This window comes from Catharus ustulatus, chromosome 3, assembly GCF_009819885.2.
Source record: "Catharus ustulatus isolate bCatUst1 chromosome 3, bCatUst1.pri.v2, whole genome shotgun sequence".
NCBI classification, from domain to species: Eukaryota; Metazoa; Chordata; class Aves; order Passeriformes; family Turdidae; genus Catharus; species Catharus ustulatus.
In genome coordinates this window covers 35423056-35449611 of record NC_046223.1, presented here as the reverse complement: position 1 = coordinate 35449611, position 26556 = coordinate 35423056, and the positions used below count along the sequence as shown (strand labels likewise).

Here is a 26556-nt window from a genome sequence, read left to right as displayed (position 1 = left end):
CCCGAGCATGCAGTGCTTCCCCGGGCTGGTGCTGGCGCTGAGCTCGCTGCTGGGCGCCCTGGCGCTGCTGCAGCTCTCGCTGCACCTGCGGGTGCCGTCCCGCTACGGGAAGCACGAGGAGCGGCTGGTGCGGCCGCGGGGCCGGCTGCCGGCGCGCTGCGCCTGGTTCCTGCAGGAGCTGCCCTCCTTCCTGGTGCCCGCGCTGCTGCTGGCGCTGCGCAGCCCGCCCCGCCTCGAGCCGCTCGGCTGCCGCCTCCTCTGCTGCCTCTTCTGCTGGCACTACTTCTACAGGTACCGCCGCCGGGCACGTCCCTGCCGCCGCGCCCCGCCAAGCAAGCCCAGGGAGCTGCGGGAACGGGCGCAGCCGGAGCCGGGCGGGCGGCGGGGCCGGGGCAGGTCCCGGCTGCAGCATCGCTCCCTGCCCCGTCCCGCTCGCCATCCCCGGGCTCCGCCCGACCGGCCGGGACGGCATCTCTGCCCCGGCCCGGCCGCCGCGGAAGGAGCAGGTGGTGCTCGGGTGCTTGAAGTGGGGAAGAGGATGGATGCTTGGAATTGTTATCTTAGCGGGAGGGGAGAAAAGAAAAAAGAAAGGGAAGGGGGAAAAAAAGGAAAAAGAAAAAAAAGTTTCTCTAAGCTGAAGCAAAGGTTTGGATGCAACTCATCCGAATGTGATGTAAAGTTACATAGGAAGCGCTTGTTGCGGGCGGGAGAAGCGCCGGGAGCAGCGGCAGCCGTGGGAATAGGCGCGAGGATGGCCGGGAGCGAACCCACGGAGCGCCGGGAGCGGCAGCGCTCGGCTCTGGCCAGCGCAGCACCTAGTGCGCTCCTTGTGCTCGATTCCTCATTCTCGCTCCACTGCCGAAGCACCAGCTTATGCTGGGCTTTTTTTTTTCTTTTTCTTTTTTTCTTTTTTTTTTTTTTTTTTTTTTTTTACCTGTATCTTTTCTATTTAAGAAACCTGGTCTTGTCAGGTTGCAACGAATCCTGTAACTCTAGTTAATTCTGTATTTACTAATCAGGAGCTCAAAGAAATAGCAGAGTTTTCATCCAATGTTGATGATAACTTTGAAGAGACGTAATTCTACAATTGTCACTCAGTTCTGCAGTCAGTGGGACTTGGTTTTGGAGAATATCACAAGAATCCGTCTTCTTTTCCACTTCCATTTTTTGTGGAATTCTTTATGAGAAAGTGGAATTTTGGTTATCTGTTTATGGAAAAAAAAAAAAAGGATTTTGTTCACAAGTGGCAAGTGCAGGTGAAAATGTTATGCCACTATGTAGTAAAGAGCAATGTAACTTCTGAGACAAAACCTTGACTTTATTTCCCATTTTTCACCACCATTCATCTGTTTTTTAGTTTGCTTCATAGAAATAGAAAATATTCTTGTAATATTTGATCAGAAATTATTATTTGCTACTCAACCGTAACCATTATAATGAAAATCCAGTTGCAGTATCTGTACAGATAGTTTGGGGATAAGAACTCACGGCTGTTGTGAAGAAATTTAAAACAGAGAATGGTTTATGGTGCTAAAACACTATTTTAGACATCTATTTTTTATCACTCCCATTGTCTTTGCTGCAGGAGCCAGCTGGAGGACACACCCATAACATATTTGGCTTCCAGAAAACTAGATGTATTGATTATATGTAGTTATACAGAATTTAGTTTAATGCACTCTGTTATTGTCCAAGAATTTCTGATTGTTTGAGAGCAACTATCAATAAACACCTCTAGAAAACTGAAAGAAATGTTACCCTATCAGCATGCATACATCTATTGACTCTGTGGCTTCTTTTCTAAATTTACTGCTGGACTTAGGCAAAAGCTGTGTTTTCATACATTTTCTTTCCCAGACAGTTCGGGGATCTTCTCATCTGTTGCTGGAGTTTACTTCTTCTCTTGTAAAAGTAAAAGCCCTCACTTCAACCAAGCCTGTATAAAACTTTTTTTTCTAATAGAGTTTGTTACTCCAATATTATTCTCTCAGGCTGCAGCCCCTTCTCACACAAGCCATTCTGTCATTCTGCTGAATCAATTGATATTTGAAATGTTGTATTAAATATTAATATTCTGCTGTTATGTAAAAGAGCAGCAAAATCACAAACCAGAAGTTTTTCTGGATTTCGCCTGACAGCGCTATAGGACAGGCAGGTTCTTTGAGGGATCCTTGGCAGAATGACCTATGGCCACATGGTTGTGTTTATAATTAGACCCTTATTGATAACACTAAAGTTTTAACAATCAGTACAGCTAATTTTTATCTACAGTTCCTAGCAGGTAGGATAATTTATTGTTACAGAGAATTTTTTAGCCATTAGCATATTTTGTGTTTAAGCAGAATCTCTGCATCTTTCTTCTTTTCTAGACTTCTTAGCTACCTAGACTTCTTAGTTATTTGGACCCTCTGAAGGTAGGTCAAATTCTTAGCGATCAGTAAGTGACCCAATAATTTGGATTAAGTCTTTGACTAAAAGAATGGGACTTGGTCAGTCCTTGGAGGAAGGTGACAATAATGGACGAGACATCCCTGACCATTGGGCATTCACAGGTTTTGCCATCCAGAACCAACTCCAGTCTAAGCCCACCTCCAGCTCTTGGATTTTCTAGGCAGTCTCTCATGAAATATTAGGCTTCCCTGTTCCATGCTGAGTGCCACCACATATTGGGGACACTGCTGGTGGGCAAGCTGTCTTATTGCAGAGCTGAAAAAAGGGCAGAAAGAAGTGCACTTACATGTTTTGTGCACGTGCATATTACGGCTGTTGGCCTGTAAAATGATATTGAACAAATCATATTATCAAGGGATTCTGGTGACAGAGGATTAGAACATTTCACATTTCATTGCCATACAGTGTTGGAAAAGAGGTACAGTAGTTTGACATAATAGTCAGGATCTAGTTTGACTTTTTGGATTTTCTTTTGCTTTGTTTTGTTGTTTTGTTTTGGGTTTTTTTCCATTTTATTATCTTTACTTGGAATAATCTAACAACAGTTTTAGATACTTTTGTGATTAAACTTGACTGCAAGGATAATGAGTAAAGTGTTAAATCAATCAATAATAAAATTGCATTTACCTAATGGGTGTAGCCTAGTGCATTTTCTGACTTTAAAATTTTGAAATGAATAAAGATGTTCCACTCTTAATTATAAATGTATTTTATGAATCCACTCCTACTTTTGCTACTCATCATCTGGTATCTGTACTTAAGCATTCCTCTATGTTTGTATGAAAGTTTCTTTGTATATTGTTGCATAATTTAGTGACTTCTTTCTCTCCACAGGGAAGTTTCAATAATTCCTAATTTTGTCTCATCTACTATAGCAAACATAAATGTGGAAAGGAAGTTTTCATTAGAGGTATGCTCAGAAGGATATTATAGTCCATAATGGAGAAACACAGACTTTCTAAAGACTGCTGTGCTTAGCTAGTCTACCTTCTTTTATGTTCCAGCCAGCTGTGTTGCCCCAGTAGCTTCTTTTAGACCAAAGCATGTATTTCAGAGTGACTTCAAGTCTTGATCTGAAGACCCCTGAAAATGAAAAATCAATCATTTTTTAATGGAGAAATCCAGTGTTTTCTTTGGTAGTGTTATCTTCTGAATTCTTTTACCCTTACTTAAGCATGTTTAAAATGTCTTGCTTAGATTTGACTGGTCTTGATTTTCTCCCAGTGGGCCTTTCTCCTTCTATCCACCCTGTGCTAATTTAAAGCTCTCCATAGTGTCCTTCAATATTTTCTTACCATGATATCACTTACATGGTAGTGGATCATGTTTTAATTTGCTTGTTATAGAGCTGTCAAGTCCTCTGACAGCATCAGTTTGATCCAGATAATATAGGAGCACATGATTGTATTTCTGGTGCATTAATTACTGCACATGATGTGGTATTTATGCTGAATTTATGGGCTTGTGATGAACTTGTGCCAGGTACAGGGGAACAGACATTGCCTGATCTGACACAGAGTTAGAGTGGAGCAGACACATGATACTTCATCCAACATGAAGTTGGTCAGGATAAAATTACCTTTTCATAAATTTAGGAACAGGTTTAAGCCAGCATAATTAACTTGTCCTGCTTTTGGACATGGTGTCAAATAGCTACAATATTTTATTTGAACAGAGTTATCCTAAACTAGATTTATAATATCACTAAACCACGGCAGATGACCCTTAATGCAAGACTTTTTCTTCCCCTCTCAGTCCTCAGATAATTTCTGTGACTGTTTTTTCCCTCTCCTTTTTTTCTGTCTCCATTTTAAAATGAAGACATCAGTGTGTGATGTGTAACACAGTACCAGAGTTGTAGTAACATGTCTAACATTACTTTCCTGTTCCCCCATCCTACTCTGATGTTTTCAGGTTGGGAGAGCGTTTTCTGTTTGGAGTCACAGAGGGACATCCTGTGTTTCCAGGCTACTTAGAGCACTCTGGAGCTGGTGTAACCTGGATTGTAACCAAGGTTACAATCTATCGCTCCTTGGGAGTGTTTTTTTGTTTATATCCCTGCATTTCTTTCATTTTAAAATAACTTTTTTATATGGGCACTCTGCTTAGAAATGCTGTCCTGCCCACATTAATATTCACAGGCTGTCTAGAATTTGTGCCATGAGCCAGCTTAATCAGTGGTAATTTTGTATTTATTGTCAGGTTTTTAAGGAATATGATGGAGACTTGAAAGGACCACCCAAGTCCTCTTCTGGAACAGGGTTAAAGCTGGTGGTGCCTCACTGACAAGGACTTTAGAGGACCTCTGTGCTTGCCCACAGGAGTGCTGTGAGCAGTTCTGGCAGGTGCTGAGCCCCATCCAGCCCACTGCTGTCACAGAAAGGAGAGGTCACCTGGGCACTGACCCTGGCAAAAGGGCCAGCCCTCCCCCAGAGCTGCCCAGAGCTGAGTCTTTCTGTCTGAGAGGTTCGAGGGGAGGTGGATGGAGCCAGGAGACCTCCCCTCCATCCTGCCTTGCCCAGTGGTGAATAGTGACAGCAGCACACTTTCTGCCTTCCTCTGCCACCGCTAGGCAGCAGCCTCTCTCTTTGTGGCTTTCAGGGAGGGACAAGGCAGGATGCTGCTGCTGCTGCTGCTGCTGCTGAGGGGAGGAGAAGGAAGGGAGGAATCCCAGCCCCAGCCCCTTTGGCTGCTCTCCTTAGCCAGCCAGCTCTTTGTGTCTCAACGTGCACTTTATTAGCACAGCATGGCGTGAATTTCATCAAATTCAAATCCTCTCTGGTGCTAAAGATAACATTCTTGAAATCTGAATTACTTGGAATTTAAAAAAAAAAATGAAATCTGAATTTTCACGTCTGTTTTCTGCAGCGTCTTCACTTTCCCGGGGTAGGTTCTGTGATGGTTGGGGACTCCAAAAATGATGTGGTGGGAAGGTAGAGGAAAGGAAGAAGAAAGTGAGAAAAGAAATGACTGCCAAGTCTGCCATCTGTGTCTGCAATCTCTGTGGAAAGCTGGTCTTGAGCTGGAAATGATGAGTGGCGCAAGATGTACGTACAGGAGTACTTCTTGTGCTAAATGACTTACAAAGTATTTTACTTCGAAATGTAGTTTGTAATACAGCCTTTCCTGCTGGAGGGGCCATGCTGGGCATGCCAGGCGAAGCCCTCAGGTGTCAGGAAAAAACCCATTTGCTGCCTTTCCATTTTGCAGTCCAACTTCAAAAACCAAAGGTAGGAAACACAACATGAGAGGCAATGAGAGGAAGCCTTTGCAATCCAATTCCATAGAAATCTTAATGCTGCATTTCTCTTGCCAGTGAGGAAGACAGAATGGTGAGGGAGCAGAAGAGATGCCAGCATGTGCAATGGCAGCAGGGAAGACCCCACTGACTTACAAAGATAATCCTCAAGGCAGAGGTGTAAAAGACAAAGTGCTGCACTTGCCCCTTCTGTGCTGCCCTTAATAGCTGGGACACAAGCAATTTAAAGAGGCATTTCAGTTTCAAAGATCACCTAGAATTACATTTACTTATTTACTTCCTTCTCTTGCAACTTTGTTTTCAGTCAAGTCAAATGTTTGTCTTCTATTTTACTCTGTTAATATATTAACAAACCAAACTGCTGTTTTCATTTCTGAAGAGCACTGAGGTGAATCTGAAAGACATTAAGCAAGGCTGCTCTTTCAGATGCAGCTGGATCCCCACACTCCTCTGATTGGAGGTGACTCATTTGGTTTGCCTGGAGCTGGTTTTCTTCAAATTGACATATTTCTAAAAAGATCAGGGAATGCAGAATTTTGTGGAAAGAGAATGAGAAATGAGGAGCGTTTGAAAACTGCATCCTCACATAAGTTTTTAACACTTTTTTGGGCCAATTCCCTCCTCTCTGGAAGTAAGATGGAGGGAAGGAAGAAAAAGGCTCTTGCTATCCCCTGGCTCTGCAGAATGCAGATCCTGCCTGCACTGCCTGGTTGGTCAGGCAGGCGTTATGTTTACCTGGACATACTTGGACTAGCCCTTTTTTCAAGTAAGAATACCTCCTTGTGATCAGTAAGAAAAGCAGCTCAAGCCTCCAGAGAAATGCAAATGGGTGAAGGTTCCAAATGACTAAATTACTCATAATTTTTAGAGGTATTCTGTCTCAGTTCATTCAGGGTTTTAGTTTTGTTTTTTGAAATATGAAGTGGATGAATAGAAATTAGATTGTTTGAAGGATATTTATATATTTAAGTGGTACTCTCCTTGTTAGTAGTGAATATAACCAGGACAGATAATAACCACCAAGTCCAATAGACCCAATTCAGAGATTATTTTTTCCCACACAGAAATAGTTGCTTTATGCTTTGGTCTTAGAAAGTTACCATTACTAAGTGTCAATACCTAAGGACATTTTTATTTTTGGCCTCCTGAAATCTGTATAATTAACCTCCCAATACAAAATCTGCAGGTATTTGACAAGTAACAAATCCTGTTCTCTTTTCCCTCACCTTGATGCTTTGGAATAGACCCTGACCAGATTCCTTTTGGCCCTCACCATCTACACAGTAGCACATTTACATCCTCTCTCCTGCTGTTTGGCCTTGGCAGGAATTCTAGATCTGTCAGCAGTATCCCTAACAGAGGCTGGCCATTTGCTCTGCCTCTTCTATGTATTCCTTGCTCTCCAGTCATCCCAGTGCATTGCAGCAATGCTAATATGTCATTTCTTCTCTTCTGTGAAAATACTAGATTAATTTCTGCTATTTTTGTCCAAATTCCTCAAATTAATGTATTAATAGCCAACAAAAGTGTCTCTTCATATCTTTACCTCAGAATTGCAAAATGCTCATGTACCCAGTGCCGGTGTGGAGTTTGCTTCCTTGCAGTCTTCTCTAGCATTATGAATTAACCTTCCTAATTCTGCTCTCAAAATAGAATACTCTCTGACTGCCTTCTTAACAACTAGCACACATAATCCTACCTATGCACTCCTTTTCCAATGGAAAGTGGGCTAACATTACAGAAACCTATCATTTTTGCCCAGCCCAAATTCTGCCCGTGTGATTTTTCCTTTTGTCTCTTGGTCTGGAAGATTTTCTGCAGAGATAACTTAGGGTTTTTGTCTTTCTTCACTTCTTTTCAAGGCAACGTGCCTCTTAGCAGTACCTTTAGATTTGATGTTAATTCACTTGTGCTGTTTTGTTATTACCAGGCAGCTTTAGATGCACTAAAGGAGTATCCATGTCTGCTCTGAGACCTCACTGTTGCTGTTAATTACAAAATGACTTGGTGGGTCACTTGGTGCTCTGCAGTGAACTGTCCAACCTGCAGTACCACACCTGAGTCCCAGCCACCAGGACATCACCAATGCACAAGAAAGTTCCTCTGGTCTCACCTGTAGGAGGTTTGAGCCCACTGAGGAAGTTAAAGCACTTGCTATCCAGTGAGCTTACATCCTTATGGGATGATAACATTCTGAGCTCCAAAATCCACTGGGCTTTGGTAAGACTGGCAGGGATGTAAAGGTCTGAATTTGCATTGCTGGTGTTGATACCAGAAAAGCAGAGTTATAAAGGGTTATACTAAGACAGAGGCACAAAAAATATTAAATTATATACGGGAGTTTCTGTAAATGTTTTTACTTGAAAATATTAATGTTTTTACCAAAGAAGAAAATTATTTGTTTTAATCATGAGATGTCTGTAGCATTCCCTTATTGGGGAATTTATTTGGCTACTCTTAAGCAGGAAATAAAAACCAAGAGAAAAATGTTAAGGTCCATTCCATATGCCCAGTGGGAAATTTATGGTGGATCTTGCTCCTTCAAGATCCACAAATGTGATTCCTTTTATTTCTTATTGATTTCTATTTGATTTCTTAGAGGCAGCCATTATGAAGGATGTAGGACTTTTATACTAAGCCAGTAAGCATTGTTTGACAAAGGACACACTTTAATATCTCCTTTATGAACTCAAAAGCTTGTATAATTAGGTAATTTGCCAGTTTTATGGAGCTCCATTAATAAAAATAAAATTGTGAAATAGACTCTTAGGAGCACGATTATAAATCAGCATCCATCCCAGACATTGCATATTTCCCTTGGTGTAAGTTATATTCTTGGTATCGCCTTCAAAATTAATTTTTGGTCAAGAAGGGTTATTATAAAGAAATACTTTCAATTTTAAATTAAGAGACAATTCTTAAGTTATGCACCTCCAAGTGTCCTTCTCTGTCTAGAAACTGATTTAAATGTGGCAGCTGAACTGATCAGTAGGGTGATCCTTACAGGATTTGTTCAAATAATTAAACTCATATACATCCACACCCATTTAAATGTAAGAGCTGCGTTACTCTTTGCTGACCACTCAGCTGACATTCTTATTATTTTTGCAACATCTCATTGTTACAACAATAGGAATGGGATTACTTTGTTATAAAACCCAACAAAACAAAACTAATCAAAACTGAGTTAAAATATTCCATGTAGGGAAATGGGAAAAGGCAATTCATAAGAATTGAAAAATGTGTTTTTTTCTACAGGCACAAATTTATTTTAAGAACCAGCTCAATTCTACCTAGCTGTGAACTTTTGAAGCACCAGCTGCTACTGTATAAATACCTAAGGATGGGCAGAAAGTTTCACCATTCCTAGGAAGGTATATCCAAATGTGACCTTCAACAATGAAAAAAGGTGCTGTTTGAAGGAAGCTGGGTTTGACCTCCTCCTCCCTAACTACTCTTTATAAACATAGAATAGAGTAGCAACACCCACAGTCAGCTTTAGCCAGGTATAAGACACCATTTTCCTTACAACAGTGCTAGGGTTCACCAACTTGCTCTAACACCTGCCATGCTGGGAGACTGCCTCCCAGAAATGGCTCTGGAAAATGCCACCTTATCAAGGCTGTCTTCAAAGACATGTGTTGTCTGCTAGAGAAAGAGGGTTTGCCTAGGGGGGATGCTAAGGAACAGATCAGTTCCAAGGCAAGACTTTGCTGAAGCAGATCCTGAGGCAGGGTGATGACCTGCAGCTCTTTGATGTACTGGTAAAGATGGGCTGGGTGACTTTCCTACAAAGCCAAGTCTCCTTGATCCAGGTAGTCATGCCATCATTCTGGGTGGCCTGGAAGGCTGCAGAGAGCTCTGAATAAATCAGCTGGGCTACCAAAGAAGTATAGTCACATTGGCATGGTCTCCTGCTAGAGATGCATGTGCAAATACCTCCAGACAGCATGGTCCTAAGCAAACCTTTCAGTGACTCTTGTCACACATCTGGGGTAGCAAGGACCTCTATTAAACTTCTGCTGCTCTTGAGAACAGGAGAGGAAGAAATGTTGAGAAATTGGAGAGAAAGAAAAGTACTTGCAGTACGCTGTTGAGGGCTTTTTTGCCTATTTACTTCTCTTTAGAACCTTTTTTTTAAAAAAAAAGAACTATTAAAGCATTCACATTTTAAAACTTGGCCCAGATGAAGGTTGCTAAAGTGAGACATATCTCTGGCTCTTCCTAGGGAAAGCAATTTAAGCTTGGCGGAGTTGAGTGAGAAGTGCGTTTGTATCTGTGCAAACATAAAGGTCGTCAGCTAACATTTTTAGAGCCTGCTCCCCTGGTTCATCTGAGGCTACGAGCAGGACCACAGCACACGAGCCTGCAATCCAGCCAAGTATGCTCTAGGCTGGCACCGTAGGGGCAGAGCAACACTTTTCTGGCTGCTAGGATAATCAACAGGGAAGAAGTGGTCTCCTACCTGGAGTTCTGGCAGCATGGATTAGGAAAAATACAACCTGTCTTGAATGCAGAGAAATAAAAACCACTGTGAGGTTTACAGTCAGGGCTGCAAGGTGGGAAGAGATACAAAGATCAGGTGACAGAGCACAGGAAGGGACAGGAGTGGGGCAGGAGTGAGAAGAAATGGGAAGGAAAAGGTCATGACGTGAGACGGCAATATCCAGCTATCGGGAAATGACACTGACACTGTGCTGAGTGGTTCACTCAGCAGCTTTCAGTGTTAGGAAATCTTTGGGCATATTTTGCAAGGAGACAGAGACAATTGTGGCTCAGAATCAGCTCATGGCAGCTTTTTCTTAGGGAAAAAATGGCTTGCAAGTCCTCTGACTATTTTAATGTAAGCACAAACTCAGGATCTGACCTGGTCACTTCAAATTTTGTTCCTCTTTACGTGTATGTACTGTCATGAGTGCTTTGAGTTCATAGAGGTTCAGTTTGCTGGCTGGATATAATCTGACCAAGATTTAATGACAAATAAGGATAGATTACCAATTGTCTGTCTTCCTTTGGTCATTGCTCAGGCCCATATGGATAATTTATGGAAAATAATGACACTTTATCTGGGAAGTGCAGTTGTAAAGCACAGATCTGTGCATCATTGGATTTTGTGCCAGTTTTCATGTAGATGCATCCTTCTGTTCTGGTCACGATCTCAGTCTCTGTGAACTCTTAGAACTCTCTGCCCCAGTGGAGCGGGGGACTTTTTGAAGTGCACAGCATAGTGTCTGATTAAGTTACTCTGGCATGTATTTCACACTTTTGGCAGACTCCCACAGTTTAGCAATAGGAACAAAGTGATCTGTTTTCATAAATATCAAGCGATTATTTCTGAAGAAGAAAAGAGGGAGATGCCTTTGGCTGGCTAAGGCTTTGACACACTATTGCTTAGGTAAAACAACAAATATTCTCATAACCTCTGAGTACTGTTACCCTTTAGATGCTATTAAATAGTAGAGGTAATCATGAAGCACTGTGAGAACTGCACATTTGTCATCACCACAATCCATCTAGTCAAGTTGAACTTTAATCCCCATACAAGTAGTCCTGTCCTCTAATCCCCATGAAAGTACATATCTGGACCAAGTTTAATTAGGGTTTCAATTGTGATAGCTGGCTTGGTGCTGAGTCCATCAGAGCCTCTCTCTGACCAAAATAGCACTATGTTCCCATTCCCAGGCAGTTCCCGGTCTGTCCTTAACAACTGCTGCTTGTTGAGATTCCTAGTATGTTCCAATGCTTCACTGTCTTTCCCTAATATCTTAGCTGCATTTTCTATACACCTATTCAGGCCTGTTGCTTCTTACTGTGTTCTCAGTAGAAAAGGAGAATGCTTGACTCCTTTCTTCTGCAGGAGCTTTTTATACAGTTACAGATTGTTATGATGTCTTCCACTGGTTTTCTCTTAGTTATTCTGAAGAGCCCTGAGTCCTTCAGTCTTTCTTCATGTCACACTTCCTGGACCACAGCTGTTTTTCTTTGGGCTGCTCCTACTTGGTCTCTTACAGAGAGCTGGGCATCATTTAAGTTCCTACTGGCACCATGCAAAGGGGAAAGATTACCTCAGGTGTCTCTGACAACACATTTTTAACATTTGCCTTTTTCACAATAGCCTGACATCATTGGCTCATGCTCAGTTTGCCCCCTACCAGCATGCCCTCTCCCATCCAGCCCATTTTTCAGCTTGTCTTTTACATTTGGTCTTAGTTAAATGTAGTATTTTGCCACTGTCTTTATTGAATTAAATCAACAGTTTTAAAACTATCAAACACGTATTTCAAGACTATTCTAAACTCTGGCATTCATTCTTGGTGTGCTCAGCATCTCTCAAAAGCTGTGCCAGCCGCAAACATGGCAAATATTTTTTCCCCCAGAGGAATAATACTAATGAAAAAACTCCTGAGTAGTACCAGAAAAGTCTTTACAGAACCACCCTCAAAAGATCCCTCTAGTTTGATAGTAAACAATTATTAACTATTCTTGATATAATTTTTCAATCCATTTTGCAGCCACTTAACATCCTCTAAACAAGGAAACTCCAAGTTACTTAAAAGGTTGATATGTGAGACAGTGTAAAAAATCTAAGGTCAAGACACAGGACATTGTCTGCTCCTATGATATATCCAATTTATGTCAATTCCTTCACACAACAAACCTATTTAATGAAAATAGGGTTACCTGAGTTACATGTTGAAATGAGTCCTGTCTCCTCACACGTCTCAGGACTGTCTCCTCCACTCAGGACTCTGAGTCCAAGGGGCTGTTACAAGTGTTACTGCTAGGACAAGAAGTCCATCAGGCTGCACATTCTGCACTCCACTAACTTGGCTCTCCAGTGTCTGAGGACAAACTGAGAGTTTGTAGGGGATGGTACTGATCTCAGCAGGGATCTGTACAAGGGCACACATTCCCTTTGCTCTATGAGCCCCACTTTACTTTGGCTATGAAAGAGAAAAGTACTTTTAAAAAAATCATCATCTTTCTGATGAATATGCCCAATTTGACAAGGGATGGTGAGAAAGGTGTTAATATCTGGTTCATCTGGCTCTTGTTTCAGTTCCCTTTGGTTAAAGGCAGTCAATCAATTCTTCCCTTTTGTTTAGTTCAGTTCTCATTCTGATCTCCTTCCCACAATACAAACAAAATGTAAAAAATAAGTGGTTGGGTGATAGCAAATGAAAATAAAACAATATTTTAAATTAAGAACATTTCAAACCTATTTGGTGTTATACCAAAATAGAAACATCTAAGAAACAAATACGCTGGTATAAATGTATACTGAGTGTAATTTGCTGATGGATTATGACTTGCTGAGGTAGCCTGATAGTGCACCAAACCTAGCAATTCTGTTCTTGGTGTCCCTATAGAAAATGGACAATAATTGAAGTACAGTGTTTTGATCCTATATCTTGAAAACCAGTATAATACTTTTCATGATTCAATGCCTTTTTACTAGAAGAATTCTCCTTTGTTGGTTCTGTCTGGATGCTGGTAGTCACTGGGAGATACCAGATTTTCTAGTGACATTTTCAGAAATAATGGAAGAAACCCAAGAAGAGTAATGAAGTAATTTATAAACAAAATTGCAAAACACTTTTGAAACCTGGCCCCTGTTGCAGTGAATTTAGAAGAGCAAAAATTTTTTGCCTTGGAGTCAAGCCTACACAATTCTTCTCTACTAATTAAAACCAAATACCCTTTTTAAGGTCTTATTCCTTTTTCCTAATTTGTTTTCCAACCACTTATATTTCATTAAATATAGCACATCCAATAATATCTGTATGCAATGTGAAGAGGACTAAGCTTTATCCATAAACTGTATTTATCCTTCTTACTTTGCTAAATGTTCATCATGCCTACAATTTATATCAATCAATGAGGCATTACTAACTAGTTCTAGATGGTCACAATGACAAATTCAGGCGTTTATGATGTTCAAACTGAGTGTTACATAGCTCAGATCCCTTAAATTAATCCAAGGTCAAATGCACCAGGGTTTTTTCTTTCTTCAGTGATTGACAATGATGCAGAGGCACAATTTTTAGCCTTTCCTATCAGATACACATGCTTTTGAAAATATTTTTCCCTATAACCCCCCTTTATTCAAAGGCAGTTGTAAGAAACAAAGCTTTTCTGATGTGTCACTAAGGTTTCAACCTGAAGTCTGTTTTTAGCTCTGTGCCCACAAGTCAAGGGCAGTTGCTGATTCCTTTGACTGTTCTGCAAGTGCTGTCACCCATGGTGTCAGCCTTCCTGGCACAGCAAGTACCACTCTGGAGCTTTACTCATAAATGCTGGTGTTAAGCAACTGCTAATCTATTCTAGGGAGTTTATCATCTTTGAGATGTGCAGTTTGTATAAAATGTTAGATGAGTCATGAGATATTATGAAACCCTGAAGGTGTCACGCTGGATTAGAGCAGAGGTCCTTCACAGTCAGCACTCTGTCTTGGCAGAAGCCAGTGTCAGATCATTCAAAATAAATGCAGTAAATGGTGGTCAATTGTCCTCAGTAGCTGCTGCCTTCTGCCTCTCTTCAATGGAAAATAATTTATCCCCTGAAATATAAAAAATAGTAATAATTCCAAGTCTTTAGCTTCTCTTCATCAAAGAACCTGCCTTTGTCTGCAATTTCTGATTATTCCCCTTCTCCCAGTCATGCCTAGCTTTTTACTTCAGTGATTTTTCTATATTACATTTAACAGAAATTTCATTGCATTCAAACGAACTTCCTTTCAGTATCATGACAACTGTTGGTCATAGCTATTCAGCTCTCTCAAATAAATTATTCTCTATTATTGTGTGTTATTTTTTATCTCAAATAAGTTTATTCTTAATCTTCAGTACAAGTTCAGCAGCCCCCATGGTTCAGTATGGCAGTCTCTCAGAAGTCTCTTCTCATTTTGCCACTGAATCCCGCTGCATTTCTGATGTCTTTGCATCAAATCAGTGCTGCCCAGACTTTCTCTTTCCCACTGCCTTTCTTCTCAAGAACTCTTGAAACCAAATTATGGTGCCATGTGTCTCAGGTTTGCTCAGTCCTCCCATCCCTTGATCAGATGTGTGTCTCTATCTCTTGCCCAAGAAAGATGAGTCTGCTCCTGCCAGAAGCCTTCATCCAGCCCTGGACCTGATACTGAGAGACCACAAAGAGACACTGTACCTACAAACAGGCTTCAGGTTGGATGGATTTTGGAAATGAACCACAAACATCCCAAGGATAGTAGACTGAGCCAATTTTTTTAGATAAAATCCTCAGAAATGAGCCTGATTTGGCAGGTTTAGTATTGTTTTATACAGCTGAACCATAAGATTTTCAATCATATATCTATCTTTCTTATTCCTTAAATTAATAGCCATCAAAATTTGTCCAAAGATCTTTGGGGTAGCATGGAAGTAGGGTATTTTGCATGTGGAAATACATTGCTGCCTTGGGAAGGGGAGCTCATTCCAACTTTGGTTTTGTCCCTTCTAGATAAATAAATCGGCATTATTAAAACAGAAAGGTAGTTCTCTTGCTCCCCTCACTGACTCTGTTCAATGATTTAAGATGAGCTTACAAACTGGGCCACAGTCCAGCAAGTGATTACAGTTATCTGATAGTTTCACATTGTCCCAGTGATGCAGGAATGAGGAACATTCCTGCCCCAGTCAGGAAAAGTGCCCTGCAGCTGGGATCACCTAGTGGCACTCAGCCACTGCACTGCTGGGCTCCTCAGGCAGCTCTGTCTGGACATCAGCTCCAGAAAAAGAGTTCAGTTCCTGAATTTACAGCTTCCTTACATCAGGAGGTGAGATACAGCTGCAATACAGGAGATGAGGTCTGCTGTGTGTCCTGCACCTGCAGTGGGTATTGCTAGAGCCTTGATGGGCAGTCCATGATTCCTGCCTGCTGGAATTGCTGGTGTGTCACCTGGGTGTAGCCCAGATTTTGTTCCCAAGTCTGTGACAGAGCATGTCTCTCTGTGCAGACCCCAACAAAAGGGACATGGTCCACCCTGCACTGTACAAATAGCTGCTAATAACCTACTTTTTATTTGAATATTCCTGGCTGATGATGTTCTCAGACTGTTGCAGAGTAAACGGGGAAGGGAAGGGTAAAGCATGTCAGGGTAGGGTGCTTGAGGAGGGGAATATGGCAGGTGAGGAGTTTCTACTTGCATTGTGATGCTGGGGCACCTGTAGATATCATGATGAAGGAGGGTTAAAATACTTAATTTGACTTTTGAAAGGATTTTGTAGTATTTGGTTTTACTTCCCCTTTAAACTGATAGCAAATTAGCCTGCTGTTCATACTGAACACATACACATTATATTTGTTTAAACCCAGTCAGGGATAACTGAAAATTTTTAATTTGCTACAGGAAAAGTAGGTGCCAGGTTGTGTCCTGTTGTGGACTTGACAGTTTTCTGCCATAAATAATCAATGAGAATTAGTGTAACACAACTCAAAACCAGTAAAAGTTTAAAATTACCTCAGAGTGCATTTAACCCACAAATAACCTACAGAATGGGGCTCAGAAAGTATGTGCAGACTAATCAGCAGCAGATGTCTTTGGGACATCTAATTTGACATCCACAGCTCCCCAGAATAATTAGAGGCTCTGTGTAAGGCATCACAGCCACCCCAAATAGAAGTTCATCACGTTTGTGAACAACTTGAGCCTTTGTCCCAGTGGTCAGATATGCCAAGGGTGCCAGCAGCTCCCTAGTGATGTGATTCCAGTGACAACCCATGGACTTAATTGTTGGTGCAAATAGAACTGGTCTGTGTAATCTCCCGGGTTTGGACACCAATCTCTGATTGTCATCTCTGACAATCTTCCCTTAGTGGATTATGGTAACATTTGTGGAAGGATTTCCACCTTCCATGGAAAAAAGAGCAAACCTGTACTTTCCCTCAGTTTAGGTGAGAGTCTCCAGAGTTTTCAAGAAGCTGCACTAGTACCTTTGAGATGAAATTTGATGCAATGTCAAATGATTTTCTCTTCAAAACCCGTTCTTTTGGAAAATAAATGATGGGGAAGAAAATGAATAATTCATTATTCATTCATTTAAAAAGAAGCTGTTGGCAATGGTTTAGTCAGATGCAGTGCCTTTGGCTGGTAAAGATAATCAAGGAGTAATGAATTAGTCATCAATACTGCACCGAAAGGAAAAGGTCAGATTTGCAATTGGGCTAAAACCAAACGGCCAGATTTGTTCTGTTATTCTAAAATGGTGGTCTTCAGGCCCCCTTTGATTTTCACGCTGCAAAATATTTCCAGCAGAGCTGCAGACTCCTCCATGGAATAGTTAAACCTATTAAATGCCCTGGCTTTATCTCTGCTGCTTTTTCAAATCTCATCAGGAATAGTTTGTGCAGCCTCAACTAGCCATGTAGTACAATCTGATACAGAGAATTGAATCTGGCCTCCGGTTTTACAGACCCACGGAGATTTCCTTGGGGAATTTGTTCCACAGCAAAGATTCTTGGATGAAATCCTGACTGGGCTTGTCCAAACTGCTGTGAGGCAGGATTACAGTGATGCCAGGATTTTACTGCCTCAACAACTAAACAAAGCTGGTGCCTCCTGGCTCCCCTGCCATTGTACTTTTACTTTGCATGCAGATTCCTTCTGTCCTGTGTGTACTCCCTGGCAGAGAGGTCTGTGGCCTTCTGTCACTGCAGGAAAAGTCACCTTTCAAGGGCCTATAACCTCTATCCTGCAACACCAGCACCTGGAAGCAGCACAGAAACAATCAGTTTTTCTGAGAAACTTCTGTTTGCATCAGCTGTAAAAAACTCAGAGACTCTTAAACCTGACTGGTTTTGGCAAAGGATAAAGCAGTGCCAGTCCTACTTGAATCTGCTGTATAAATTCACCTCCTAAATTCATTTTGTGTGGTTTGCATCATTCCCTCTTCGATACAATTTGCTGTCTTCAAGCCTGCATTTCACACTTTTTATCATAACTGATCCAGTTGAATTTGTCAATATGACTTCAGCAGCAGAGCAGAATGCTAAAGCTGGCCTTTCCTACTCATAACTCCAGCATCACATTCCCAAAGGGCAAATCCAGTGATTATTGGTAACATTAATCCAAAGAGCATTCCTTTCCATCCTGTAATAAATATGACAAATATGATACCACTATCTGAAGAATATTTTCCATATCTCTTACGTTTCTCTTTCTTTAAAAATATTTAGCACTTCTGCATCACAGCTGCCTTAATTGCTGGAAATCTGTCTTACCTTGCTTTGGAAAGCAGTGAATACATTAACATGTTGCTGCTTGTACTCTGCTTACTCACTTCCAGACATAGTATGACTTAATCTAGATTTATAATATTATGACATTTTATGCCTCATCTTGCTTAAATTGACACCGGCAACATGGGATGTGAATTATTTATCAGCAATGCTTATATACTGGCATGATGAGCTCCATCCAAAGCCCAAGAGGGCAAAAGAAAGAAATTAAGAGCGTAGCTTTTAGCATTTATAGAACTTAATTGGTCAGGAAAGAAAATACTTGCTAAAAATGAATATAACTTCTTTGTTTCACTCTCCCAGGGATTGTCCAAAGTGTCAAGGGGGTTACTCCCACCTGAAGCAAACATATATATAAATTAAAACTATACAAGCACCAATTATTTGCTCATACAGATGTTGATGCTACTGTTGGTACAGCTTCTGTCTAAGAAAGCCCTAGGTGCTGTAGCTGAATGGAAATCTTGGTGGTTAGCATATTAAATTTAGGGCTCTAGCTCCTCTTATTTTAAATAAAAGCTTGAAAGCATGGAGGGGAGGCAGGGACTGAAGGCAAAGCAGCTCCCCAGGCAGGCAGAAACGGTGCTCTGCCTCTATGTTGGAGTGTGCAAGCAGAGCAGGACAGAGCTGCTGTGTGTTAGAGATGCTTGGGGGTCTCTTTGTGAGTGAAGAGGGAGAGGCTGGGGAAGGAGATTAAATCTTAGGCTGTATACTGCAGGGAGTGAGAGAGCCAGAGGGGTCTCAACACTGCCTTCAACCCCATCTGCCACCATGGGTTAAAGCCTTCAGGGATTGGTCTTGTAGTGGGATCAGGAATTACTTCTCCATAACAAAGCTCCTCCACGATGCTCGATGCTCCCTGGCATAGTCATCCTCATCTGGAGAACCAGTATTGCAATGGGTACTGCCCTTCACAAATATCAGCATCTGAACATCACTGTCTCCATGTCCCTCCACAGCAACCAATCTTCCCTTGGCCCACTGGAGCATTAAATCAAGTCTGAAAATGAAAATGGTGTTTGTGGGCACGAATTCCTCATTTTCACCAAGAAGGTGCAGAGACATTCTCAAAGCATCAGTGAATCTGGATGAGCTTTCTAATTTCCCACCTTGTGTGCAGTCCTGAAGGACCAGGAAAAGATGCATATCTGTAGGATTTCATGTTCCCATTAATTGCTGATCTTATATTGTTGCAGTTCTTTTCAATTTTTTTGTCTTTACTGACCTCTTTTCTACTTTGTGTTTGTTCAAATTTTTTCCCCACAGCAGAGAAATTGCAAATACAATGTTATCATGAGCAATGTGCTGACTTTTTTTTCTTATCTACCTTAGGACATTTATTTACCCTTTCTTCACTAGAGGCAGACCTTTCCCACTGCAATTGCTTTTCTTTGGCATGTTATTCTGTATCTATAATGGCTTCCTCCAGGGGTACTACCTGATTTACTGCGCTGAATATCCAAACGATTGGTGCACCGACATCAGATTTACATCAGGTAATTACAGCTGCAGGATTCCCAAGATCTAATCTCCTAGCAATTTGTAAGCATTTTGAATTATGTCCTAATCTTCAGTGAACATGTGAGTCAAACCTGTTGTGATGGAAATCAGCATAAGACCTGCCTGCTGGCCCAGATAAAACAAGTGAATGTGCAGTAACTTTTTTTTTTTCCAGCTAGGCAGCCACCTTTGAGGGTATATGAAGCTATGTGTTAGTCTCAAATCTTGAGCCTTTTTTTCTTGACACCAGTCCAGAGCCTCCTGCTGCTATGGGCCATGGAGAGGCAATCTGAGGCCCCAGGTGCAGGGGGGTGTGCCCCTGCCCAGCCAGAAGCGTGCACCCAGCAGTGGCTGTGTGCGAGTGCAAGCTGTGGCTTTCTCTTCCCCGCCAGGGAGCTTTGCACTTGATGCAGCTCTTCTGAATAAGAGAGAAAAGGAAGGCAAAACCCCAGCATGAATGAGGCTTTAGGGACAAAGAGCTCTTTTTTCTCGTGTAAGGCACAGGGGAAGATTAGAGATCACGCACAGTCTGGTTGTATGTTAATACAATTCCTTTATATTCTGTAATTTAATAGCCTAGCTGGATTTCACCCTGTAAAATCCCGCAGAAAATAACTGAACAAGAGCAGTTAGATGGCATTACAGATTTGGTACTGTGCAGAGCGTGTTTTTTAAATGTAAACATAGAAATGAGGATTTTGAGAAACATGGAGGTCTGAGGAAATGTTTTGGATACGACAAGCACAAACTAACCAAGGTACTCTCTGTATCCTGTTTCAGACCATGGATGAAAGTTCAGTCTTTTCAGACAGCATCACCTATTAAAAATTCTGGACATTGTTTAGTAAGACCTCCTACACCCAACATAGAAAACACCAAATAATCTAATTTGCATGATAGATAAAACATATATTTAATGTGGAAAAAAAAGAAAAAGAAAAATCAGCATTAGTGGTATATATTCTTCCTCTACAGACCCTTACCAACTTTCTGTTGCTACTGGAAATTTTGAGATTTTATCAGAATTTAGTCTTTTATATATACATTGTAGTGCACATACTATTTCTTTTCTTGCCTTCCAGTCATTGTCACAGGCGTTTTTTTCAGTGTCCAATGTGGCATGAAATGCAGGGCATGTCACCTGCAGACTTCCTCAACCAAATGCCTCTGGTTTTTCAGTTAAATGGAATCTGGTCAATGGGTCACTCTGGCCAGATGATGTTCAGTATCCTTCAGCAAGTACCTGCTTTCATTCCACACCCCTAGCTCTGTCCAGGCAGCCTCACTGGCAGTGGACTGAGATGCAGGTTCCTTTCCCACCTCCAGTGATGCTGGATAAGTTTGTGTCTCTGTGCTGCTCTTTCCTCAGCAGCAAAAGGAGGTATTGGTACTTCTACAGCTCAGAGCTTACTCTGCAGTAATGTCCACTGCTGTGGCGTCCATGGGGTCCTTTTTGTCCCCCCTTGAGTGTTCAATAAATGGTGACTGTGGTCACCTGGGAAGTCCAGTTGAAGGTGTCAGCTCTGGTGTCACCAGTCACTGTGCTCAGTAACCTTCTTGGTAGCAACGCATCTTTTGACTTGAAAAGAAATCCACCCACCTCACATAATGATCCTTATCTGTCTGCTGCAAAGACAAACCACACACATGAGCTTCAGCAGGGATATCTAGACAGAGCTCACTTTCTAATCCATTTCTTGTTGGTTTCTTAGGCCTCCTCTTATTTCTGCTGGGAATGGGAATCAACATTCACAGTGATCTCCTGCTGCGCCAGCTGAGGAAACCCGGGGAAGTCACTTACAAGATTCCTCAAGGTATATTCTTATCCCCCACTTCCTTGAAGGAAGAAGAGGAGCAGAATAAATAATGTTTTCTGACTGAATCCACAGGAAAGCAGCAATAATGGCAGAGAAGCTGCCCTTGCATGGGTACTCAGTTCAGGTGCTCCCTGAGCTGCAGGGGCTGGTGTGAGCTGGCTGCAGACAGGCCAAGGGAAGCAGCAAGAGTCTCTGGAAAACACGAAATGTGAGGCGAGATTTTAAGATATTGGCTGGTAATTCTGAGAAGATTGAAGTGGGACACAGGAAGAGGATTTTGACTTTGCACAAGGCAGCTGCAAAGAAGGAAATAGTCTGGAAATAGTCTTCTCCATGCCCAGAAAGAAGTGGTAGTGGACTCCTCACTGTGCAAAAGGTGGATTCAAAGTGTAAACCTTAGGGGAAAATAATAACACCAAGGATGCAAGGTGCTGAATTGCCTTTCCAGGAAATGTCTAGCTCTGTAGAGCAATATGGATGGGGATCCAAGAATTTCTTGGACTTGGTATTGACTCCTTCTGCTGGCTTGTTATGGATGGTGATGTGTCTCTCCCAGTTTCTCACCTCCAGTATTTACCTGCCTCTCGTAAATGCTGCGAAAAACTGAGATCCAGATTTTGCATTCCCCAAAGGTAGTGAAATTGTAAAATATTTTTAGGGCATAAAAAGAATTGACTGATGCTAATTATTATATCTAATAATGGTCTTTCTTAAGTTATTTTCCAAATGAAAGTAAATGATTGTGAAAGTGCTGGAAACATCTGAGTCAGAGTCTCCCTTGGCTCCTGTATTTATACAACAATTTCAAGCAAGATCCCCCTTTGGCATGGCTCCACTGGCTTCAGGGAAGTGTGTTTAGGTTGCTGCTGTGGGCTGAATAAGAAAGGGTAGATATTCTGCTGTTGACTATGTAAAGGAACCTTCCATGTGCAGGAGATGACTGTGAAAAATTAAATATTTTGTCTGTTGCTGCAGGAGGACTGTTCACCTACGTTTCTGGAGCCAACTACTTTGGAGAAATAGTGGAATGGTTTGGTTTTGCCATTGCAACCTGGTCCCTACCAGCCTTCGCCTTTGCCTTTTTCACTCTTTGCTGCATTGGTCCACGTGCTTATCACCATCACAGGTATCAAGCTGTCCCTTGCCATATGCTGCTACTTCCTCTTGGAATGCACTTTGCAAAATGCCAGGGAGGTCCAGAGCCAGGATTTGGGATAAAAGTGAAATGCAATGCCATGTACAGGAGGTGTATTGGCTTATTTGTGTAGGGCAGGCAGTCAGCTGGAGCCCCTGTCAAGTGGGTCTGGCCTGACAGTATTTAATCCACGAGCTGCATCACTGCTTCCACCCTGCTACAGCCTCTTCTTACTGAGCCTCATAACTGTGAGCCTTTCCTAAGCTTCCCCTTGCAAACTCTGCAGTCCTTTGGAGTAGATAGGCTCTGAATTCCTAAAATTTCTACTTTAGGCCTGTTAGAACCTTAGCAGTATTATCAGTTAATTAAATAACCAGGTGTAAATAGTTTGTGAACTGCTCTTTTGCCGAGCAGCACACAGAGATAACAAAGAAAGGCAGCTTGGAACAGTTTTAAGGCTCCTCAGCTGATCTGTATTGAAACTGTGCAGCTTCCCTCTATGTATGCAGGTTCACTGTCTTGCTTATTTTCTTTCAGGTACTATCTCAAGACATTTACGGACTATCCAAAATCAAGGAAAGCCTTGATTCCTTTTGTTTTTTAACGATTGAAATATGGACACTTTGTTTTGTTTTTATAGGATTTCTTTTCCAAGTCCTAGTTTTAATGCTAAGTCTGACTATAATTAATTGTATAGATGATAATCCAAGATTGTGACAGAAAAGGTCATTTGGAATGGAAGTTCTTGTTTTAAACAGAGGGGAAATTGCAGATAGTTATGGGCAAAAGGACTCCCAAAAAACACATATTTGCTTCTCAGTGCAGCTCTATCTATGGGAAAAAAAACATGTAACTGCATTGACATCAGAGAAAAAACATTGGCTAAATATTGTTGAAGAAAAGTAGAAAATAAGCCCATCACTTTGGAGAAAGTCTTCAGCAGCCACTCCAATTTATGGCACCTCTGCAACTGCATCTTCCTGCCTCCACGCTGTAGCACCTGTGCCCTCTCTCTGCTGCAATGCCCTATGTGTTCCCACACTTTAAACCAGAGAGGGGGTCTCATTTGCCCCAGAAGATTACTTTTTCAAGTAAATAAAATGAAATAGAATTAATTATTTTTCATGTAAAAGCCATCTTAACTCCCAGAAACACGATGTAACAGGAGGGAACTTGTGCTGGCACGAGGCTGGAGCAGCGTGCCATGACACAGAGGCGAGGCCAGGTACATGGAGATGAAAGCTGGCACTCACAATGTCTGTATTCCTTCCTGAAGCATTACTTTCCTCACTGTCAGATGATTAATCTTCAGCCATCAGGGTTTGTTTTATAAATGTACTTTGTTATAGCAATTGCAGCTCCATTAGCATTTCTTTTCTCTTGCAAATCCAGATTTTTTTTCCGAATAAAAATTTTTCCACTCAAAACCACTCAGTTGTTGTTCATAAAAAGATTTGAAATAGTGATGTATGACAAAAATTACAACAAATAAAAAGCTCTGTGTTGAAGAAAATGTTCTCTGACACTGGCAGTACATTTTGTCTGTGGAGAATATTTTCAGATACTCTTATTAGGAAATGATGCAGAGGTATTATTGAATTTTTACAGAACGACAGAATGCCTCTTCCCAATTTCAGGGTAGCTAGGAATTTTCAAAAAAATATCATTAACCCCAATAGGAAGAGATATCCCCTTGAATCCTGATAGTTTTAGTTACCCTTTAGAGCATAAAATCCTGCAAAGAATTATGCTGAGTAGCTGAAAAGAAGAACACCAGACTGCACACATTAAATGTACTGCCCGCTGTTGGAGTCACCTGATTGATTGAATGCAATTTCCTCCAAAACATAATAAAATTTATGTGAAACACGGAGTTGTGTTGGCCTACAATTTACTGTTTGCAGAAACAAGTCTCTGTGATGTTGTTTACCAAGTTCTGCTCACACCAGCTTCTTCCTTCTGGACAAACCCTCCCTTCTTTGCTCGTATTAGAAATCATCTTCACTACCACAGAGCAGAGCTGAGGCTGAGTCTACTGTACAGTCCTTCTACAGCCCACAGGACAGCCATGTGCAGGCAAAGGTAAGGAGGAAGAAAATAAGATGCAAGCAAAATTGTTGTTGCATGGGATGAGACTTTCTACATTAGCGCCAAAATAGTGTCTTCCTTTGGTTACCTTATTTAAAGCTAGGCTGGAGGCAATGAGGATACCGGGTTGGAGAGTGTCCTCAGGAGTGAATGCTGAGTGTGAGCAGCAGCCATGCTCCTCAGAGCTCCTTCCTTCAGCATATCCTCCTTGATGATCCTCCTTGCAATTTTTCCCTCCAAAGCCTTACAAGTGGAGAGAGAGCAAATAGCCCATGAGTGCTGGCATTCCTAGCTGCTGTCTTCTCCATTTATTTCTCAGCTGGGGGAGCAGGGACCATGCTCTGCCTCACCCTTTTGACCAGAACAGGACTTATGGAGAGGTGGCATAGGCTGTCCCCATATGGAGATCCCCTGTGGGAGGGCAGCACACCTCCTGAGAAATTTCTTTCATCATCTCTTACTTTTATAAGGAAAAATATATTCCCCTTGTCTGTGGGAGAAGAAATGCAGCAGACATTTTCATATCCTTCTGCTCAAGCCTCTGGAAATTATGTACACATATGATTTCAGAGCTGACTAGAATTTTTTGCAAAGCAGCACTTCTCTGACTTTCTTTGCAATGTCCTTTTGTTCTGCCAAAACCCAACAGATGTGTCCTCTGCTGGTAAGCATTTTAAATAACAGCTCGTTCCTTTTCTCGCCCTTTTGCAATACTGTTTTTCTGTTTGGTTTCCTTCCATCATCCACATCACAGTCTTCATTAATCTTCGAGGAACATTTATGTTTGGGTGCTGTTTGCCTGGAAAGAGCCTCTTTCAGAACAGCTTAGTGCTGCTGCTCTCACAGAAAGACCGCTCTTACACAGAGCTGATAACCCAGCCTTCATCCCTGCTGTCATCCTGCTGGGAAAATGAATCCTTTATTCCCAGGACTCTTGTTAATTTAATTATTTTTGTACCAAGTGTTTTTTTTCAAAAGCTGACTTCCTGCAAACATGCACTATACTGCTGTGGTAATGCACAAATGGTTTAATCATGCATCTGGCAGTTTCTGCTGCAGAATGTATTTTCTGCCCCTAAGAGATCAGACAGGCCACTTATAAACTCCAGAATTTAGATATCTAATCTCTTCTGACAACCAAACCCAGAATTAAATGCTGTTCACTGGGAGGCAAAGTGGAGAACAATGGCACTTGCCAGCCCTCATTCCCATCTCAGTGTGCCACACACACTTCAGCCTTTGCCTGGCTTTAGTCCATGCTTCAGATAAGAGGTCACTCAAGACAATAGAAATTGGTTCCAGGAAATGTAGGGCACTCACAATTGTTGTTTTAAAGCACATATTTCATGTAATATATTTTACACAAAAGGCAAAGCACCCCCAATTTTGGCCCCTGAGTGACTGTCTTTAGGACAAGCACCCATCTGAGAGCTGCACTCCTGCTCCCATTACTCTTCTGGAATAGAGCCTCTTATGCTTGGACAGAAGCTCTGAATATGTCTGCAGAAATATCAAACCATGGTATATCCTGGTATGACAACTACTGAGGGACTCTCCCTAGGCAGGCAGAATGCTTAGGCTCGAGAAAATCAGTTTTGTACTGTTGACTGTGTCACTGATTGACTGATGAATTCCATCCAGTGACTCACTTCCGGGGTCTTTCCCTTTCCCTTTCCCTTTCCCTTTCCCTTTCCCTTTCCCTTTCCCTTTCCCTTTCCCTTTCCCTTTCCCTTTCCCTTTCCCCTTTCCCTTTCCCTTTCCTTCCCTTTCCCTTCCCTTCCCCCTTATGAACCCACTGAACCTTATGATCATCTGCTGACAGCAGAGGGTTTGTCTGCTTGCATTTGATTTGCTTGACCAATTAACAAAATCCTTTTTAATGCAAATCACCACAGGGTCTCATTTAAATGCAAGCACAGCTCTGGAAGCCTCATGTCCTCTCATCTGCCACCTCTGGGTCCTCCTGAACAGGTCTAATTTCTCAGAGCAGGCATTACTAGAGATGTGTCCTGAGTGACTTGAACACTGCTGTCCCTGTGTGAGCAATGTGA

At 41.8% G+C, this 26556-nt stretch overlaps 1 protein-coding gene across 1 annotated transcript; it reads left to right on the top strand.

The window, feature by feature from the left end:
• Positions 1 to 24288, top strand: SRD5A2 (steroid 5 alpha-reductase 2). Its single transcript, XM_033056562.1, has 5 exons — positions 1 to 291; positions 19298 to 19461; positions 21178 to 21279; positions 22258 to 22408; positions 22955 to 24288. Exons 1-5 carry the CDS (start codon positions 8 to 10, stop codon positions 23019 to 23021), a joined length of 768 nt encoding a protein of 255 aa, XP_032912453.1. The 5' UTR covers positions 1 to 7; the 3' UTR covers positions 23022 to 24288.
• Positions 24289 to 26556: the final 2268 nt, after the last annotated feature.